The 21,913-nt window shown below is 42.7% G+C and overlaps 1 protein-coding gene across 2 annotated transcripts; it reads right to left on the bottom strand.

Moving 5' to 3' along the window:
* Positions 1-4,876: 4,876 nt before the first annotated feature.
* Positions 4,877-21,610, bottom strand: CCNE1 (cyclin E1). Of its 2 annotated transcripts, XR_011049058.1 has the most exons (13): positions 21,518-21,610; positions 21,315-21,405; positions 20,986-21,054; positions 14,387-14,529; positions 14,171-14,306; positions 13,195-13,341; positions 12,304-12,399; positions 11,796-11,930; positions 11,595-11,706; positions 11,351-11,508; positions 9,965-10,499; positions 8,105-8,238; positions 4,877-5,104 (listed from the first exon to the last, which is right to left on the bottom strand). XR_011049058.1 is itself a non-coding variant. In XM_068411043.1 (11 exons), exons 1-11 carry the CDS (start codon positions 21,529-21,531, stop codon positions 10,377-10,379), a joined length of 1,224 nt encoding a protein of 407 aa, XP_068267144.1. In that variant the 5' UTR covers positions 21,532-21,610; the 3' UTR covers positions 9,847-10,376. The 2 variants fall into 2 exon arrangements, 1 of the variants encoding a protein (XP_068267144.1); XM_068411043.1 differs by lacking the exons at positions 4,877-5,104; positions 8,105-8,238 and having other exon boundaries at positions 9,847-10,499.
* Between the last annotated feature and the right edge of the window lie 303 nt (positions 21,611-21,913).

Genomic DNA, 21,913 nt, shown 5'->3' with positions numbered 1-21,913 from the left:
TTTATTTTTCATACTATGGCTACCACAGTGACCACAGAGAATTTATTGAGGTAATAATGTATTTAAATAGCCAATTTTCAAAAAATGGAACCATTGCAATGGATTAACATTCAAACCATTAATATTCAAACATATTAAGTCACTTAAAGGATTTTTGTGTGTGTACGCACATTTTGGGGTATATTCTCCTCATAATACATGAAGAGAAGATATGCTTTACTGTTGACATTTAGCACATTTTCTTTATTGCTTTTCATTTCATTATGAGTAAAAGTGTTATTTGTCCACCCAGCCTTCCCTAGGACAAATGCCATCATTTCTGTTTGCAGAGCCAACCAAAAATTAAAGGAAATATTTTAGATGTCAACATTAAATGTCAAAACCCGATTTTAAGTAATTACTAATACCCTGGCACGTATGCATTTTATTCAGAAAATCCCTGTTAAAAATATTCATCGGGGGATATTCAAATTTATTATGTAGAACAACACAGCATTAACGTGCTAGCTTCTATTTAATGCTTTGGTTCATAGCAACAAAGATACCAATGGGAAATCATTAAACAAATACGCTATTTTTGCAGCATAATACATCTGTGTTTGGTATCACTTGAAAAAAAACTCATTGAGCTCAAACCGACAGAAAGAATGCAGTGATCAGGCAAGGTACAGCAACATTATAAATGTTAACAGATTTCAGAAAGTGATTTTATGTTAATTCAAATGTTAATGCTGTCTGAGGCTGCTGGAAGGAGCGCGGGGCTGCGGCAGGAGATAGACGTTGCGGGCAGGGAAAGCCCAGGAAACACAAAAGGCCGCCTCTCGGTGTGGGTGGGGGACTTTTATTAATTACATTTCCTTTAGAGCACTAACAATAACATGTCAGTAATCTACACATTCTGTACTTAATTGACATTAATGATTTGGCCAGCCCCTGGTCCCCACCGGCGAGCCGCCCCGCGCTGTGAGAATCCCGGCCGTCCCACGTTCCTCCAGCCTGCGGTGCCGCCCCAATTAAGTCAATGAGCGCGGGGGCTGCTGAGCTGCCATCGCCGCGGCCCCTCTCCCAGCCAGACATCTTCCAACCCGCTCTCTGCATCGCTGGAGCAGTACACGACCCCCAGCGCAGCCCTGCACAAAGGGATGCATTCATGCTTCCCCCCCGCCCTAGGATGACTGCCCCGCTCCCCCGGCCGCGGTGGGCAGAGGTGGAGATGGGAGAGGTCCGTCCGGTTCCCCTCTGACACCAACAGCTGGGGGAGTGTCAGGGATTTCTCTCTCATGCTCATGAGCAACAGGTGCCAGAACACACACAGCCATCCCAAACCCAGCGCCTCACGTGCCTGCAGCTGCCCTCGAGGTGACGACTCGAATACTGTGTTCAGTTTTGGGCTCCTGGCTACAAGAAAAACAGAGGTGCTGGAGAGAGTCCAAAGAAGGGCAACAAAGCTGATGAAGGGTCTGGAGAACAAGTCTTATGAGGAGCAGTTGAGGGAACTGGGGTTGTTTAGCCTGGAGAAAAAGAGGCTGAGGGTAGACCTTATCACTCTCTACAACTGCCTGAAAGGAGGTTGTAGCGAGGCAGGTGTCAGTCTCTTCTCGCAGGTAAGAAGTGATAGGACGAGAGGAAATGGCCTCAAGTTGTGCCAGGGGAGGCTGAGATTGGACATCAGGAAAAATTTCTTCACCAAAAGGGTTATCAGGCATTGCAACAGGCTGCCCAGGGAAGTGGTGGAGTCACCATCCCTGGAGGTATTTAAAAGACAAGTAGATGTGGTGCTTAGGGACATGGTTTAGTGGTGGGCTTGGCAGTGCTGGGTTAACAGTTGGACTTGATGATCTTAAAGGTCCTTTCCAAGCAAACGATTCTGATTCTATGACCTATCTGTAAGCGCTCAAAGTCAGGCACGCTATTACAAGCAGTGTATTGACACCTCCTCAAACTACCCTCTGCCCGGGCTGCTCTGGTATCTCTGCCCTTGGTGCCACTCAGCTGCCAGGCAGCAACATGTCCCAGACTCCCGCGATTTACCTTCTCTGGAGTCAAAGCTTTCTGCTATGTCAGTCCCAGGACACACGGTTTCTGTTCAGGCAGACTGCTGGGGAGCAAAGGCCACTCGGCAGCAGTAGGATCTAAACCTGCTGTAGCTGCCAGCACACCCCAGCCCTGTTGCCACCGTCAGGCAGCCCCCGGAAACCGCAGAAGAAACCTGTAGCCTTACCGTAGTTCAAGAGCACGTGCAAGTCACAGCAATGACAAAACCAGGTTGTTCTGGGCAGACGTGTGATGGCTTCTTGGTACGTTCAACCCATGCATTTCTTGCATCATCCCAGCTTGATGGTACGTACAGAAGTCAAGTAAATTTCTCCATGAGCACGAGACTAACAAACCTGCTGTGTGCATGGCGTTTACTCCCTCCTTGGAGCTCCTCTTAGCCTCTACTCAGCCCCCTTCAATGCCAGTCATACATCACAGCTGCCAGTGCTACACCCCCGATTCCTTCCTTCCCCTCTTCCCTCTTGCTTCCCACCTTTCGTCCTGCCAGCGTGGAGCCCCCACGGTCACTTGTCCAGGTGTCCAGCCAAGCACAGAGCACGGTGACCCAGCCTGTGCCGCTCCTTCACATGGAGGATCAGCATCTTGTCTGACTTGTTTTTCTTCTTACCTATATTAACAGAAGTCAAATCTTCTTGAAGTTGTCCAACGGAGGAAGCTAACAGACAGGGAAGGGGGTAAAAAACCCCCAACAAACCACAAAAAACCCCATGAGTCCAGTTTTGATAGGAAATCAGGGTAAAAAATAAAAGTTATAACACTGTCACTGCAAATACCATCCTCTGTGAGGAGGCCCCAGGAGCAGCCCTCCAGCAGGAGCACCTCTCCCACTCCCAGCGGAACAGGGTGGCCCAGGCAGCGAAACATTCAACAAATTGTCCTGTTGCCACTTGTTGGGGAAAACATTTGCTTAAAAACAGTCAGACGAATTTGAAGTGATCTGTAAGGCACTTTGTTACGTTAATGACTGTTACCATCTGTCTCTTCTTTATGTTAAAGTGTTGACTCATTGTCAGTTGGGGCGAGAGAAGACAGCTTGCTCATGCCTTGCAGTCCCTTTTGCACTCACCCAAACTGCTCATATGAAGACACTTTAATATGAAGAGACATTATCTGTGGCCGTCATTAATCTCCAGACTGAAGACCAGAATATTAATAAAACCACGCAGGATAAGCTAACCTTTCCTTGGTGCATTCTTCATTCTGCAAGATTTTGGCCAAAATTAAAACATTTTTCTTTGATCTCATGAGCCTGTGGCTGACAGCCAGACTTCCCAAACCAAGATGTAAAAAGGTTTTCTCTTGCCCTGTACCTGTGCCCAAATAACATCATCGTCATTCTGGCACAGGTAAGAGGGGATGCCTCCTGCGAGCCCAGAAGCATCAGCTTTACAAACGTCGGAAAGCAATGTTCTGCAGATCTGGCTGAGATGAGCGACTTGTTTATTCTCAGACAGACCTTAAACCGAGGTGTAACCACCAAACCTGACTGGGAACTGTACTGTCCAAATATTATACTAACATCTGGTAAGTACTTGGAAGATGAATGTTGGGGTGAAAAAAAAAAAAGGTTATCTTTTAATTCTTGTCAATAATTCTTGACATACAGAAAAACCGGGCTGAGGCGCTGAGCTGCAGAGGCTGGCATCTTGGCAGAGTACCACCCTCAAAAAATCCAAACATCTTACATGGAATTATAAAATAAAGCACCATATTACTCTTTTCAGTCTGTTGTTGTTACTCTGGGATTCAATCCAAGATTGCTCAAACCATTTATCCTAGTTACATGCAGGGCACGCGATAGGTAGGTTCATGTAACTGGAGTCTGAACACGATAACCTGGCAAATCACAGCTGTCCAACTTCTTTTGCCTTGTAGGGGGGAAAAACCCCAAACCCTTTCCCACACAGCTTTATTACATCTTTACTGTCGTTGCAGTGAGTGCCTAATCTCCAGCCAAGCCACTTGTTTTTAGTTGTACATGAGGACTTTTCCATCCAGGTTTAAGAAAACAAGCGACGATCCCAGACGACCCAGAGCACAGCAGGGTGTGCTGCCTGCTCACGTGAACCAGGGGCAGTCTCACCCTCCCAGCATCCTCACACCATCCATGCGCATGGCAGTTTTCTTTCTGGAAGCTTATATCTCTGCACAAGTTACTTTGGAAATTTTTGTTCAGAGTTCCCCTGACCCTACTGAAAATAAAAGGATCTGCCTCCAATGGAAGACAATACGACATACCAAGATATGCTTTTAGTACAAGGAAAATCATGTCTGTGGCATGGCCTTTAACTGCATGATTTTCCAGAAAATGTTTAGGCTTCTTGCTTTTCTCCATCAGGAAAACTGTTTAGTTCATGATTAAACCTAGTATCATTTCAGTTTCAAGGAATTTTACTGTATACTGTTTGTTAAAAAAAAAAACCCCAAACATTTGATCCTCTGATTTTGCCTTTATAGCTTAAAAGTCCATCAACATATCTGGCTGAATACTTTTTTCTTTATTAAACAAAGTGAAGCCCAACTGAAATATAACCAGAAAGACATTGAACACATTTAGATTTAGAGAGTCATTTCCCCACCACAGCCACTGTCCATAAACATACTACCTCCTCCTCTTTCCAATGCTCATGGAAATTTAAGAAAGCAACTAAAGCCTTATTTCTCTAGCCAAGCCCAAGTCAGACACATGACATTTGAGACTCATAATACATCACAGGAAAACATGCTGATAAAGAAAATACTTCCCCCTCCAATGAAGAGAAGGTTTTCTCAGGCAACCGCAGGCTCTTCTCCATCGCAGGAGCAGAGGCTGGTACGCGTCTTGGAGTACAGGCACCAGTTGGTAGAAGTAAGGCCTTAGTCTCACACCGAGGAGCAGGGGATTTTCACACCCCTTATGTGTTGGTGGCAGTCTCTTCAGTTCAAACAAGCAGGTATTTAAGAACTGAAATGCCTGGGAAGAGGAAGCCAGGGTCCACCAGCAAAAGGAAGGTTAGGGTGAGGCTCCGCGCATCATTTTTCCTCATATCCCAGGTGATCACATATCCTAAGCCAAACAGAAATAGGCCTTTTGTGTTTTTCCTCCTTGAATATTATCGCAGCCCTGCTGAAGCATCAAAAATTAGTACATTATAAAATACATTTGCCTTCTTACTATACTTGTTACACAAGAGCATGTTCAGCTCAGTAAAACAAAACCCATTTGCAAATACACGCAGTTCCAATAGACAGTCTGCTCCTCTGAATTGCCAGCAGCTGTAGCACTAAAGCCCTCTGGGATCAGGAAGGTTTTCCTTCCTTCCTTGATAGCCATTTGATCTAATTTGCTCTCAAACATTCCAGTCTGCAGAGTTTTGAAACCCCTGGTTTTATTTAGTCTACAAAGAATACTGTATTTCTTTTTATAATCTCAAATTCACCGTAAACAGAAATAAAAAGCTTCATGTACAAACTTACCCTTTTGTGCTTGGCTTGAACTGATTATTTCAAGAGACTGAAAGGAGACAGATTACATAGTATTGCAATATTCTGCAGTCTTAATGAAATGTTTGATTAAGTGTAAGTTGTGTCAGTAGCAGACAGTTCAAAACTTGAGAGAAACAGGTTTTGTACTTTAAAGGTAAGATGTAACGTGACTTGTTTGCAATAGCAGAGCTGAAAGAGCCCATCACCAAAATGCTTACTGTTCAACAACCCAAGCCAAGTGGCTGTTTCGCTGCAGTCTTAACGTCAAAGCACAGAAGTTTCACAAACAGGCTAGAAATCAAGTGCTATATTGGCAGGAAATGGATATTGAAGTCTTCTCGCATTTGTATATAGTCATCACCTCCTTCCATCTCTCACACACACACAGAAATAAAATTAAAAAAACCCCAAACCTCTCAGTTACTCTGCCTTGACTGCCCACCCCACCCTTGGCAGGTCTGCACCTGCGGCACAGGTGATGCTGGCCTGGGCGAGGGCAGCAGGATCACGAGAGGAAGGAAGAGCCATGCTGCTTCCTGCTACAGACGTCACCCAATGGAGCTGCACACCTAGTTACGTACCAAGTCTGAGCAGATTTCTCTGGAGGGATTACAAGAGCCCAGGTCAAGCCGACCTCAGCCTTGCCAGCAAGGAGGAGCTGTGCTTAATCCCCAACAGATTCAAGGCTAGACAAGGTCTGAGTTAACCTGTATTTCACAGTATATGCTAGTATGTCCCTTTTTTTGAGGGGAGAGGTTGTGGGGGAGGAAGGTTTGGAAGATGAGAGTGTGAGTAACCTGATGCTTTAAATGCATGTTGCTAAATACCTAGGGGAAGTATGTTCCCAAAATAGGAGATTTATTCCAACAAACAAGGTAAAGCGGGTCCATACAGTGCCAGCCTGTGCACTTGCCAATTCCTCTGCTGCCCTGCACATTGGCCCCCTGACTATTTCCTAACAGACTTTTACCCAGCCTTGCAGTGCCCTGACTGGGTGCTACTCCTGTTAAGTCTGGAGGAAAGGCAGTTGTAGCCTTTGGCAATTCCCAAGCTAAAGTTCAGGCGCCCTGATGCCACCCGCCAGGAGGCCATCCTGCAGTAAGCCTCATACACTTGCACCAAGGTCCAACTTCACAGCCTACTTGAAGAGAGTTTGACCCAGCCACTTGAATTCAGGCTGCTACTGCTGTGAGACCAGCCAGCTGCGCTGTACGTGAAGGAAACAGCACCCAGGAATTGAGAGAAACTCGAGCCAGGCTATAAGAGCTTACAGGGTCTGCAGCTCCCATGGTATGCCCAGCTGAATATTTGTGCAAGCGCTCTGCTCAACTTGTGCTGGCTGCTTACCTCCACCTCGTGCAAGCAGGGATGTAGTAAAACCCCTCGTGTTATAATTCCGGAGAACCAAGGAGATGCTGACCTGAGACCTAGAAACTGACAGCCACAAGCAGACCATCCTACATTTTTATGGGAGACAAGATACGCAACAGAACTATTTCTGTGAACTACTGTTAGATAATTACAGCATTTTCAACAACTTAGCATCTGGCAGACTCACCGTGCAGATCTCCACACCTTCATCCTTTCTGCTCTCCAGTGCTCCTCCTCCCCAACCCCAGCTCACAACTGCAGCCTCAGCTCATTCATTTGGGGCTATTCCCTTCAATACAATCACGGCTACCACCCACTTTCAATTTTATAGTAGCAGTAACAGAAAATTAGCACTGGATTCATTTTTCTTGTTCAAAGTTTCTCCGATGCCCCCAGCTTTCAGACCAAGGTGAGGTTTTGATAGATAGTTATGACAAACCTTTTGTAAGGAGAAAGATAATCATATGCCACCTGGGTTACTGCAGAATTCAATTTACTTTGCAGCATGTGTTATGCTGGTCTGTACCTATTAAAGGGAGAGACAGTTTCCAGTGGAGGAGCATACAGCAATGCACAGCTAAATTGCTTTCTTGGCGTTCCCCAGTGCCTGCGAGCCCCCCGCGCTCCTGCACCAGGAACAGCAGCCTCATGCATTGCCCTGGGGCTGTGCTCCCCTGGAGCCCTCTCCCCACCTCTCAGGGTAACATGCTTGAAGTCAAAGACAGCTTGCAGGAACATATTATTTGATATTAGCTCATTATTGTTGCACAAACTTCAGCCCACTTGTAAACACACTAAACCTTTTTCTCTTATCTAGTCAGGCAAAGTTGCCCGCTTGCTTCCCCCGCCTGCCACAAATCTGTCTCCTGGTCGATCCAGGACCAGGGAGAATTTAGGAAAATAGGATCCCCAGGCAAAGAAATATAGAGGGAACTCCCTCATGATGTTTTTGGTTTGTTTGGGTTTTTTTGTTAGGGTTTTTTTTTGGGTTGTGGGGTTTTTTTTTTTAATAGGTACAACTATCTTCCTTAAAATTAGCTGCACCATTCCTCCCTAAAATAGCTTTCAGCCTATGGCAACCAGTGCATAATTTTTTCAAGCTACTCTAGAAAGACAGCACACTCAGGTGTAAGTATCCACATGTACTGCAAGACAACCAGAAACGGAGATTCTTAAAGCATGAGATAAAGACGAGAAAGTAAGAAAATACCTCTTAAGGTAAGTCACCCCTGCTGGGAAGTACCGCATTGCTGGCGCGCGATTGCATTCCTACCAGGGAAGATGCAAAGCCGTGACCTCCGTGCTCCAAACAGACTGCTTCCCATCGAAATGAAGCAGGTTGACCTTTCAGGAGGAGGAGAAAAAAAGTTATAAAATTAGCAGGATTCCCATCTGAAGCAGAGATCCTATTTAGAAAGAGGCCTGTTAACTGAACATTTTCATTCATAAATATATATATATATCTCTCTCAGATACAGGTTTCCCACACAGCCCAGATAACACATGGAACACCTGCATTCACTCTTGAATAGGTATTAACCAGAAAGTTATATTTAGCTTAAACTGAAAGTTAAGATTTCATCATATCTGTAATATTATTACATAAGATTTTCTTGAACAGTTAAAAGTCATAAAGAAAATTTAATCCCCATTTATAAGAGGACAGTTACAATTTAAATATGTGGTGGGGTTTTTTTTTTTAAGAAACACCAGGAACACATACTAAGCACTGAAAAGTAACAGCAAAAGGACTAGTACTGAAGCTTGGCTGGTGATTTAGGAATTAAGCCTAGAGACTATCTTTCAGGAGGGTTATTGTTCCCCTCCCCACACATAGGTTGTGTGTTCTAAATTTAAGGAAAGTATGAAAATGTGTCTTGACAATCCCTCTAATGTTACAAACTTTTTCAATAATAGCCAAATATAACATTCCTTAGTCTAGGATATGTGGTTCTCCAAGAAATTAAAACCTCTCTGAACTCGCACCAGCAAACTTGTTCAGCTAACATTTACACTTGTTTTGTTAGCACAGAACTTAAAAACATTCATTGCAAGAGGGGGAAAAAAAAAAGCCAGCAACACCAAATAATTTGCTTACCATTAGTTTCCGTAGGCATTTTTATTACATTAAAGCTTCAAAGTTTATCAGAATACTCAGTCAGGGAAGAGCAAAAGGGAGAATAACTTAAAGTAATAAAAAGTAGCCTTGCTGGGAACTAATGTTTAGAAAAATTAACCAATAGCAGAGTAGGAGCTTCCTGAAACATAAGCATTGTAGCATTTAAGTTATCCACAGGAGGATGTGAATGATGAATCCTGGTATATCACAAGTTTTCAGTGCTGTTTGAACAGTCCTTCAAAGTGAACATCATGGAAAAACAAGCAACCATTTTTTACATTTATTTTTCTATCCCCCTTTTCTCCAGAACCATGACTTCCCAGAAAATGTCTTACTATGACTTCTCAGACCTTGCAAAGGTCAAGAAGGACAACTCTTCCTCTAAAAAGGCACATACCATTCCAGAATTCAGTTTTGCACAGAAGACTTATTAGTTGCCAAAGACTATGCCAAAATCCTAAAGTTTAAATGATTATATTTTAAGAAAAGGTAGGCTTTTCCTACTGAGCCCTTCTTGCTATTGAGTGTAACAATCCAGACAATCTGATTCAAGAATTTCCCAACACACTGATCATTAGAAAGCATGTTGTGGAAGGATTCCCCATATACTTGTCATGTTTATTATCCCCTCCCTAGCCACCTGCATCTGGCTAAGGCAAATCCAAGCAGCCCAACATGACAATTTTATTTCAGTATACCAAAAGGAAGTTTTAATTGATAATATTTAGTAGTAAATAAATAAAGCAATAGTTACTACGTTATTCATCCCCAACTCCCACAATACTAGTGGTCACAGTCTGAAAAACCTTAGCTGACCATAGTTAAAAGAAAAATAGGAGTATACATAAACCCAGCTGTCTTAGACAGCATTTTTATTAAAAATGGATACACAGAAACATAGCAGCATTTACAATAAAGAGTTTTTAAAAAGGCATCAAGTTGTAAGCCAACCATTTGAAAAAGAGGCTTTGAAATGTTGTCTTCCACAGCACTTTTTGCCCGTTTGCCAACAGGGGACAGTACGACTGCAGATTATCCAAACGAGAAATAGGCACAGTAACTAATCAAGCCCTTTTTCTGAACAGTTGGTCACATCAAGCACCACCCTCCATAGCAGCATTTGGAGCACTCTTCGGTGTTCTTTTAAGTGGCTGGTGTACTTGATCCATTTTTTTTAAATATTTTAACGTTCAATAAAAATATTTCAAATAGAAAAATTCTTCTGTCATGAAAAATGTAAGGTTTCCTTTTTGGATTCCATAAAAGGTTATGAACTTCACTGGCAGCATTTTCGTAATGGAGCACAAGTCAGAACCAGCAGAACAGGCACTTCAGCAAAATTGTCTGTCAATAGTTTCTAAAGTCATATTGGCTTCAGTCCAGAAGACTGTTTCTTACTACTTTGTGGTGGTGTAAGGACACCAGTGGGGAAAGGTGAAGTCCTATTTTGCTCAGCCAATATGGCTTGTTTTGCTTGAGCTTTGTCCTGAAAGCACAGGAAAAAAAGAGAAAAAAAAAAATCTTTACTTTGGTATATCTATGCAACAGATCAATGTAATTCAGTTTTATAACTTGATAGACTGCTAATCTGGAAATAGATATCTGTATCTAACACCCCTAACAGTAACTGGTAAATCATGCAGAACACAATAGTTAGCGAATGCAAATCCCAAGAGATCAGTATTCACTTTTGGGATCTGATGATCAGCGTTATGGTACTTGTATCTTCAAGAAAGCAGAATTCAGAAGCAACTGAACAGGAGGAGCTTTAACTTCTACTACAATTAAATAACATAAACAGAAAAAAAAACCCTGATAGCTTAGATTAAGTACAGTTTGTTGGACAAGATTTTGATCCTCTGCAAGTTTCTCAGGCTAAAAACCACTCTTGCTCAGCTTCTTGTCAACCACCACTGTCACATAACTGTCCTACAAGACCAGACTCAAGTGATCCAACTTTATTTTCTCTTTTTCATCAGACAAGGTTGTATTACCTGTATTTTCTATAGAGAAAGGTCTAACATACAATATTTGAAGTATCCTAAAGCATAGAAATATGCTTCTGATTTCTAGGGTAATCATTTGCCATTTGAGATGAGAGGCTTAAGTCAAAATCACCTTTTTAAACTAAATACTGAACAAGTCAGTGCCAAGACAAGTCTCCGTCCCAAGAATTCTGGGACTGGAGTACAATCTTATGCCTTTTATCATGTGCATATACTCAGTCTCAATCTGATAATGCTTCACTTAAGTTTACTGTATGTTCTAACCAAAGAAGAAACAAGATTTAGGAAGATTTTATAGACAGATTTTTGTCTTCATTATGCACATACATACCAGCAAATCCAAGCTGTTTATGTGCGTCTGTATATTGTGCAAGTCTTCAGGAGCTATACCTCTGAAGTGTTTGAGTTTGGAGCTTCCTACTTCCCTTATAGCCATCGCAAACGGAACCATCCATTTTACACATTCCTCTATCTCACACCATTCATAACCTGGAAGACAAAAACATACGCTTATCTGCCTGAATGAAGACTTAATGTTTGTAAACACATCAGACTTAGTTTATAAATGCCAATACCTGAAACTTTCTGCATAAGCTCAGATGAGGAGAAATGATACAAAGCAGAAGCTGCAAGTACTCCGTACGTATATTCCAAGCAGCCAATATCCAGAACACAGAGATCTAAGAGCTACAAGACAACAGATATTTAATAAGTCTATCACAAGAACACTTTTTTTCCCAGGTGAAATAGCTTTTGAAGGAAGAAGTCAGTCTTACCTCTGCTATTTGTACAAATATTTGCTGTGGATATTGTGGCAGCAATACCTCATAAAGCTCATTTAAATACGCAACTTGCATGTAAATGTTTAGCCACGACACAACTGTCAGTGGATTTAAGTTCCAATTAAGAGCCTGAAAGAGTAGACATGCACAAGACTTCAGTATGAATAGAGTTCCTAACTTAAACCATGCAACTTTATTTACTCCAGATCAGAAGCTGTAATTCCAGTTGGTCAAGGCATCTTTGAAACATGCAAATCTAATCCTCTCCTCTACCTCCTCCTGCTGATAGGGTGGGGGAACAATTCATTTTGTTTATACACACAGACTGGTGGATGCTTTAAATCACTTGTTACCTAGAGAACACTGTTTTCTAATTAGAAAGAGAAATTGTGCCTCTTAGCAGCACATAAGATTAACTGATGTTAATCTCTCTGCTTTTAGTCTGATTATGCTATACGTTTTTAAAAACTAAAGTAGAACTAATTCCACTTTGAAATATTACCTTCATAATAATCAATTCCATACTGAGGATTTCATCTTCTGTACAAGCTCCATCTGTAACATAGGCAAACTGGTGCAACTTTGGTGGATAAATTTCCTGAAAGATAGACAATCAAGTATTAATTTGTGGCATAGGTTGTAACTAATCTCATATGCTTAAAAAAAAAAAAGAAAAAGAACCCACCATTACTTCAGCATTTCAAAACAGAAGGAAAAACAGAAAAAAAGAACAAACCCCATCTTAACTGATGGTGTTCTACTCTGCCTTTAATATACAGAGATTCCTTGTTCAACCTTCCTGCTCACAGCCTTCACCTTTCACTTTTGATGGATCAGTACAACATGCATTATGTTTGACTACAGCACCACTGAGACGGTATCATAATTGACATCAAGATTTTTTTATACATCCTAAAGAAAAGGCCTTTTCTCCCTGCTTGAGAAGAACAGATTGAAGAATAATAGCCTTCTTAAAAGACAAACTTTAAGTAAGAACTTAAAAAGCACTATGTATATTTACTGGCACAAATTGAACTATTAATAAAGAATAGCTCAGACTATCATCCAGTGGGTACTCTACTGACAACAGAATTGCAACAAGTGGTCTCTGTATCCAGCAGCCAGGCAAAAATTCATTTAGCAACCACAATTGAAAACTTTAATCTAACACTGAAAAGACTCTACTCTGATGTCAGCTAGTCTTAATTTTAGCCACTTCTAAAAAAAAAAATAGGAGGAACTTTGAAGAAAAAAGGATTTTTTTTTTCTGTCTCCCAGCTGAAAAGTCATAGCAACAAACTCCATAAAGCCTGCCAAAATGCATCCAGTGTACAGTAAGTGTGCTGTCTGTCCATTCACATTTTTATGTTCAAGTAAAGCTGGAGATACTTACCTCAAGCTTTGCTGCTATGAATAAAGACGAGATACCAATAAGCTGCAATAGTGTTTTTACAACATTCTGTTGTGTTGCCATAAAGCGATCAAAGAAATCTTGTGCTAAATAAAAAGTTTCTCTATGAAGCTTGTAGACTTCACAAACCTGGAGAGACAGAGATTACAAAGGTCAAGAGCAGTGTTGTAGAGTCAACAACAGATGCTATAGATGTATTTAAAAAAAGCAAGAGCTAGACACAAAATTCATATTGGCTTCTGTTTCAGTGCTATTGTGAAGTAACATGTTAACTAAGAGCATGAGTTAAACAGTTTCCTTTGACACAAGATGACTGCCACTACTGTAACCTCCCCCCCCCCAAAAAAAAAAAAAGAGAGATCAGAGTGAAAACCGTTTTAGGAAATGCAAGCACATGTTCTAACAATGTCAGAACATCAGTTCCTCATTTTTGCAAAGGTGCATCATTCCAACACCTCAAAAGAGAAAATTCTCACAGATACTTAAGAATTAAGAACAGAGACTATGCCACCAAGTCATCCAAACAGCAAAAAAGACTCACATACAGAAGAATTGTAGTACATTCTATATGCCAATAACAGATACAGAGGTTGTGAGATGCATCTGGTCTCTAAGCCACCACACCTTCCTTCTTACAGTGACTTTCATAATAATTTGTGCAGCTTTTATCTGCAGTGTGGCCTTAAAAAGCTTACATTGTGGAGCTTTAGGGAGAAATTGATTATTATCCTGTACCAATCTAAATTAATATCAGAATATATTGTCAGTTTGTACACCATCAACTCAATCCATTATATATTCCTTTTTTTAAGTTTGGTGCCATTGACAGACTTTAAGATGAAGATGAGTGTCTAGTGCTAAATGGGTTACACAAAGATCATGAAATGTCCTCATGATGGTTACCAGCACACCTCAACAAAAGCACACTTGAAATCCCCACAAGCATGGAAAAGCTTACCTCCATTAGCCAGTCTAGAAGGATTGTTCTCATTTTAGGTTGCAGGAGAGGGTGCCTTTGCATGTAAAGTTTATCCCTCACATATGTCTCTTCTTTGTTTATCATGTTTTTCCATACGTCCTCTCTGTTTGCCCAGCTAAGACAGATCAATACATTTAGTCTCAAATCATAAGACAAATGGAAGGCAGACAAGTAGCAGCAAAATCACACACTTACCCTAGAACTGGTAACGGTGAAGCTCTAGTTGGAACAACGCTTAGATGTATGAAGTGAGAGTAATCAACACCAACTGGATCATCATCTTTATCCGGAGTAGGAATCAGCATATGGGCATTTTTGTGAAAGTTATTCCAGGATGGCTATCAAATGAAATACAAGATTTTATACTGTGTCTTTTTAAATAATCATCTTAGCTGTAAATAGAAGACAAGACATTGGCAAGAAACTATGACATAAACTATGATTACCTCTTTAAACTGCACAGAATGAATCACAGAAGAGATGGGAAGGGACCTCTGTAGGTCATTTTGTCCAACCCCTCTGCTCAAGCAGGGCCACCTACACCCAGTGGCCCAGGACCACGGCCAGATGGCTTTTGAGTACCTTTAAGGTTGGAGGCTCCAAACATCTCTGGGCAACATGTGCCAGTGTTTGGTCACTCTCACACTAAAAAAAATTTTTTCCTGATGTTCAGAGGGAACTTCCCACACTTCAGTTTGTGTCCATCTCGTCTTGTCCCATCACTGGGCATCACTGAAAAGAGCCTGGCTTCATCTTCTTTACAGCTGCCTATTCATATACATCGATGCAATCTCCCTGAGCCTCCTTTTCCCCAGGCTAAACAGTCCCAGGTCCCTCAGCCTTCCTTATAGGAGAGATGCTCTGGTCCCTTAATCATCTTAGTGGCCCCTTGCTGGACTCCTTCCAGTATGTTCAAGTACTGGGGAACCCAGAACCTGACACGGTACTCCAGATGTGGCATTACCAGTGCTGAGTAGAGGGGTGTTGCTTATTTTTACAGTATAGAAAGTTTGCAACTAAAGCTGAACAACATTTACCCTGTTGTCCTTTTGAAGGACCACAACTGTTTCATGCAAGAATATTCAAGTCAGAGCCTATTGTCACGTTGCATTTTGGTTTTACCAAAAATATTTTGCATGAAAGCAAGATGCTTGCCTTCAGGTAAAGAATAAGCAGATGGAACTTTAAAATCCAATTTGTGATTATAATTATACAAATACAAGGTCAGGATTTCTGGTGAGGAATATGTAGATGCAACGCCTGAAGTTGTGGCTCCATGCAAAGCAACCTTGACAATGAGCACAGCAAAAGAGTAGTTTATGTAATTAATTTTTCTTATTCATTCATCTTGCAGTGCTAAGATGAAAAAACAAAGCACTTATGATCCAACTGTTTTCAGAATAAAGTAAGTACACGTTAAGCAATTGCCACTAAAGTAGCAAGTTGGCCATTTCATACACAGAATTTTGCCAATGTCTGCAAACATGAAACATTCGACACTTTACACATCATATTTATTTGGACCAGAACTTAAGTTTAGGTTTACTTTTCTGCCTAACTCTGTTAAACAAGATCTTGGTGCACGCTTCACACAGTTCCCCAGGAAAATACTACTTATTTTATTTTGCAGCAGAATACAAAGCCAGCCCCATGTCATCATGCCTAAGCATATTAAAATTTGGCATTTCTGCCTAACAGTGAAGTCAGCCATCTTGCTGCAAACTGATTTATGCTGCAGCACTAAAAGGACAGAACTCCCTAACAAGATTCCTAATGTGCTTCAAGAAAAAAAAAATAAAACACAATCAGACGAATCATTAGGTGCTAACAGGTCAAATGCTCTACATTAAATTTTGCCTCTCACAAAGAAGCTTCCACACCTGATTTTTGCCCTGCCCTTGCTACAAATGACATCACTTTCCAGCAAAATGGCTACCCCCTAGCACCAGCTTCAGAAACAAAAAACACATTTCACAGTTCACTCACAGCTAAGACTGCTTTGTACTTTGAGTTACTGACACACAGATGGGTAGTTTTTCTTCTTGGAGTTCTACATGCAAATCTAGTGTAGCTACATACCCAGCCATGCCAAGATTTAATTTGGGTGGGGGAAGGCAAAAAGAGGGAATAGTATCTTTATCTTAAAAATGACAGATTCCTTATGAACTGAAAGTTTGACTAGAAGTGTTGCATCAGCATCACTTTAAGTTAATTTTTGTCCTCTCTCAAAACTAGACTTTAGTCACATTTTGTCCTCCAAACTGCACAGCAAGCCCAGCTGCCAACAGCCTTTGGAGAAGTGTTGCCTTATCAGTTAATCAGCAAACCAACAGAAAAGCAGCAGATCATATAAGATCTATTTAAAGGTACCTACTACACCAGCAGCTTCTGAAGGACAAGGGATCTGCTCCAGAGTTCTCAACCAAAGTAGATACCTCACATACTACACTGCAGCAACAACAACAATTGATTTAAGATTTCACCACCCCCAATCTTCTATAAGAAAATATAAATCAAGTGTCAAGAGCCTCTTAGGTGTTTTGAGAAAACAAACTTTTTGACTAGTTAATGTCGCTCACCAAGACGACAGGGGAAAAGATGCAAACAGAAAAAGCACATAGCTTAGCTAAAGACAAGAAGGAAACAAATGCATAGGGCCCTCAAAAAGCAAGAAGCTACCAGGAAGGGAGACAGAAGTCTGAATTAGTGTGAGTGAATACCATAGCTCTGGCATGGGTTTCAGTTGAGGGAATGAGCATATTAATCCGACTCCTGAGTCTTTAAAGCAGATTTAGCATGACATTCAACCAAAACTAAGAAACAGTATCAAGAAACTGCATTACATCACACTGTAACGGGAAGGAAATAGGAGCCACCCCTGAAAAAAAAAAAACAGTTTAAGGTAGGGAGGGTGTGAGGAAACCATGAAGAGCTTCCTTAGGGCTTGCACAGAGCCAACCCAGAAGCAGGGACTTGCCAAAAAGTGACAGATGTTACAGAGGATCTGTGCAGCCTAACGGAGGAAATCCTACAGTCTTGGGCTTACTTCTGAGGCAAGTAGGATGCAAGCCAAAAATCAGTAGGGAAAACTGCCTCTTCAAATCTATACGGAGCCCAGCAAGAAAGCTTGGTGACACCCACAGTAATATTCCAGATACAGGAATAGGAACAACTGATCAGAGCTGCAGATCTGTATCTCAAACCTGAGAACTAGATACAGATCAGAGAAATTGAACTGAGGTCATGAGAAGGCTCGTTAGGAGGAGCAGCACCAAGAAAGGTAGAAGGTAGGTGACCAAAGAAGTCCATCAGAGCAGTCAAGTCCACACAGCTCCAAACAAAGAAAACCCAGGAGTTCAGAGGTGGGTTTTTTTTAAAGTTCAAACGTTCCCATGCTTCAGTTTTCTGCAGCATGTCGTCATTCACTGATATATCAAATGTTCACTTAAATGGATCTTTTGGACATCCTTCAGGCATATAGGGCAGGCACAAAATGGAGCAGGTAGCAACCATTGGTTATTGGTTACAGGCAGAGTCTTCAGTGAAGCAGCCACACCTAAAAATACAAGCTGCTGAGACAGTCGTGCATCTCATCGTGAGCTAGGAGCCACCAGAACAAGCTTCCACAGACCCAGAGCAAGGAGGGCAGCAGGAAAGCAGAGGAAGGGGGTGACCTAGAACTGTATTTAAACAATGAAGTCAGAGGATTTTCTGCATGAAAACCAAAGGCAGAGGAACAGGAAGGGGATAGGCCTGTTTGTCTTATCCTAAAAAGCAGCACCTTGTAACAGAGAGACATCAATATCAACTACTAGACTGCAGCCTTAGTGTGCCCATCAGAAATAGTAAGACCTATAATTCTAGCCATTTTTCCCTCACAGGATGCATTAGTTTGAAGTTTTTCTTTGCCATCAGAAAGGGATTCCAGAATTAATAAACAGGAGAGAAAAGAGCAACTCACATTAAGTTGTTCCAATTCTTTCTGAATGGTGTAAAAGCTTCTGCTATTTGTAATTTTCTAAAAAGTCTGAATATTGTCCTGCCCCAGATTAGGGCCAAGTCAAGCTCTCAACCTGGATATAGTTTACGTTCTTCATCTGTTTGAAGACTTCTAAGTTGTTTTTTGAGGTTTTTGGTTTGTTTTTTAAATTGGATCTTCCAAAGAGAACCTAGACTAGTTAAAGCAACTTTTCGGAGTATATTTTCAAACCAGTTAGGTGGAACATTTTGACAACAATAAGACGAGATTCTGGAAAAATGTCTAGTGAGAAACTGGATCAAAACTATTTCCTTTGAGTTTACTCCATCTTCTTTTCACCTGAAAACATTTGTTAGTTTCATCAAAGAAACTAACTTCTAGATTCCATTCTCCACTCTGGATGGAGGTGGCCACGTAATTTGTATCACAACTGCACAGATGACTCTAATCTAGTTAGATGAATTTTGTTTTACACAGAGCCTTGGAAGCGTATCCATCCACAGAAAGCAGCCAGAATTAATACGAGAATTGCTAGCAGAATTACAGCAGTGCCAGTTCTCTAAAATCAAACACAGAATTTATACAATATTCTGCTGTCACAAACCTGATGATATAGCCACCCTTTCATCACATAAAGGGTAACGGCATCCTAATTAAGAACTCAGGCCTTATGTTCAACAGAAGCAAACTAATGAATTGACTATGAAGATGCCATAAAGTGGGATGTGACTATGATATTTTGCTTTGTGTATAAACTAGTGTCAGTAAACAATTTATTTGATGTAGAAGTCATGTGGTATAGGCTGCAGTGGATTTATAGCTACATGCATTTTAGAATTGTTGTGCCTCAACAGAATAACTACTGCACTGGCTATCATACAAGCCTGCTATACTGCTGCTGGAACCGTAAACGTATTCTCATTAGTGGCCCATGGCAATTTATATCAGAGAATAGCTTGTGTCACACCATCGACTGAAGAGCTGCTGCTGTGCAGCCAAATGTTAGCTTTTTTAAACAGATCTGTAACAATCTGGCTACTTTGTCACAACAAAAAACCTTCCCTATGTAGGGATGGATACACAGGTACCCATTTTATTTATGGTTTACAGAATCAAAGGGCCAAATCCCACCAGTATCATAAGCTTAACTTGAAAAATTCTCAAGTAAATATTTTGGATGCCTACTGCCTAAATTATCTAAATTTTAATTTACGTATCATTCCTGAAGTGACATTGAATGGCTACCAGGCCAGGAACACAAACAAGAACACAAAATTAGAAGTCTTCATCTACTTTCAAAGTTGAAGGTCAACATACACAAAATATATTTCAAGTTTCTTTCCACGGTCTTTCTGGAAGAAGGTAAAATTGTATCCCTGTTGAGGGTTTTTTAACAATACCTTATTATTATGCAATAACCATGCACAAGAAGCCTTTGCTCAGCTCAAATTGAATGAATCTTTTGGTGAAGGAGAGAGTGGTTGTGAAGGACAGGCAGCTCTTCCTTGTCAGAAGTGAGAAATTAGTTTAATATACTGCACAAAAGAAAGACAGAAGGGAAGGAGAGATCCCCTCATTAAATGCTCACCATTTGAGCCCTGCTTAATATGTTGACTGATAACTAGTATACACAGTTGCAACAAGCAGAGGCCATTCCAAACAATGATGCCCATCTGTTATGGTAGCACTTTAGTCTTAGAACTTCCAGCTGCCACTTCTGGTTAGATGTGCCACATTATGCATAGCCTCGCGTACCAAATGAGTACGGTCTGTACTCCCTGATCATGACTTTTGCAGCTTAAGTATCACCCTGCACGTGCATTAACAGGCTGAAGTCCAGGTGACAGTGACTGAGCGAGCATGTGTGTGCAGTAAAAAAAAGGCCACTTCAGAAAACAGGCCACTCTCTGTAAGTGGGCATCTCAACATATGAAAGCATCGTGCTTTCAATATCATACACCAATATAGCATCCAATATCGACACCAACAGTATCTCAGGTTCAAAGATTATAGAAAGGGCACTATGGGAGTTAGAGGACACTACTGAAGCTAGTTTTGACTTCGTAACTCAGATCACTCTAAATGTCTTACTGAGAAAGCTGGCAATGGTCACCACTAACCTCCACTGCAGGCCTGATTTCCACAGGGAAGTGACTTTACAGAAATTATCCCTTTGCTCTGCAGAGAAATGGAGCTTATTTTACTACCGCATTAGCATCTAGTATAAACTTCAAAGTTCTAATCAGGAATCCCTTACTGTCAGTCTGATAGCGACCCTTGTCAATGGAAATGGAGCCAACAGTGGAAGGAAAGGGGGATATTTCCTGTCTCCTAAGTGAAACACAAGTAGATACACGATTGCAAAGACAACCACCTCAAGAGATGATTCTGTCCGTATGCTTAAGAATCTAGTGCTTTAGCCTGCAACGTACAGCACATAAGAACATCACTGTACTCTTGCAGCTCCCTAGAGAAGTCAATGCAGAGTCCCTCCACGTGGGCTTAAATGCATATTAAGGCTTTTGTAAGGTGCACCCTTGCAATCCCAGGACAGTTGAATATACTGAAGTATTAACATAATGTTTTAGATCAACACAGGCCTCATCTCTTGCAAAGACTCCAAAGCAACCTGTACGACCTGAAGTGTTTTGCACTCTTCATCAGCCAGGATTGATAGTCCCCCTCACCCATTGCTACACAGCACGTGGCATCTGCATATCTGTTGCACCATGTTTGCAGCAATAATGAGGTACTGCAAAATAATAATAGGGTTAAGTAAGATTACAGGAGTATGATCTAAAGCCAAATCAGTTACCTGGTTTTCATGTTGCTTTTTTCTAGTCATCTCCATTTTAGCAATTTCTTCATCAGGATCCTGTAGGAACTACAAAAAGCAACATATAAATTCAGAAGTACAAACCGCAGGACAAGCAACCGTTGGCCACTGTGACACGCACCTGGTCCCTCAGGATCACAGCCCCGCAGCAGACCACCGCCCGCCCAACACCCCGACCACCACATGGCCCCCAACCACCCAACAAAAGGAGACGAGGGCCCGGAGGCCGGGCCCAGCGGCGGGGCAGGCGCGGGCCTGCGGGCACCAGGGCGGGCCGCTGGGCCGGGCCGGGCCGGGCCCGCACTCACCGTGGCCACATCGGCTTTCCTCTTGCGGGCTCGCATGGCGCCCTCCGCACCCCCGTCCCCCTTGGCGGGAACCTTCTCCTCCGCGCAGTCACTGCCAAGAGAGGAGAAGCTGAGGAGCCCCGGCCGCGGGGAGCCTCCTCAGGGGCGCCTGACGGAGACCTCGGCCTACAGGGCCCCGCGCACCACGGGGCCGGCGGACTTACCTCTCCCGGCGCATGGTGGCCGCTGGGCCGGGTCGGGACGAGCGGAGCGCGGTGCGGGGAGCGGCCGAGCAGGCCCGGGCCCCAGCCCCCACAAAGGGCCGCGGAGGCGCGGAAAGGGCGGCCGCAGCCCCGGGCCGGCCGCGCCGGCTCCCCCCCCGCCCCGCGGCCGGGCACCCCGGGAGGCGGCAGGGGCGCCCGCCGGCCCCTGCCCGTGCACTTGCTCACTCACCGCCGCACCGGACCTTCCCGGCCGGGAGCGGTGGGTGGGTGCCCGGCGGCCGCGTTGCCGGGGCGCAGGGGCAGGGCGGGAGCGCGGCGCGGGCGGGCGGGCGGGCTCCGCTGGGCGCCTCCTGCCTCACGGCGCGGCCGCTCCCGTCCCTGCACACAGCGCGGCCT

This window comes from Nyctibius grandis, chromosome 12 (genome assembly GCF_013368605.1).
Source record: "Nyctibius grandis isolate bNycGra1 chromosome 12, bNycGra1.pri, whole genome shotgun sequence".
NCBI lineage: Eukaryota > Metazoa > Chordata > Aves > Nyctibiiformes > Nyctibiidae > Nyctibius > Nyctibius grandis.
Note: the sequence above shows the minus strand (reverse complement) of the source record. Positions and strands in the feature narration are given on the sequence as shown.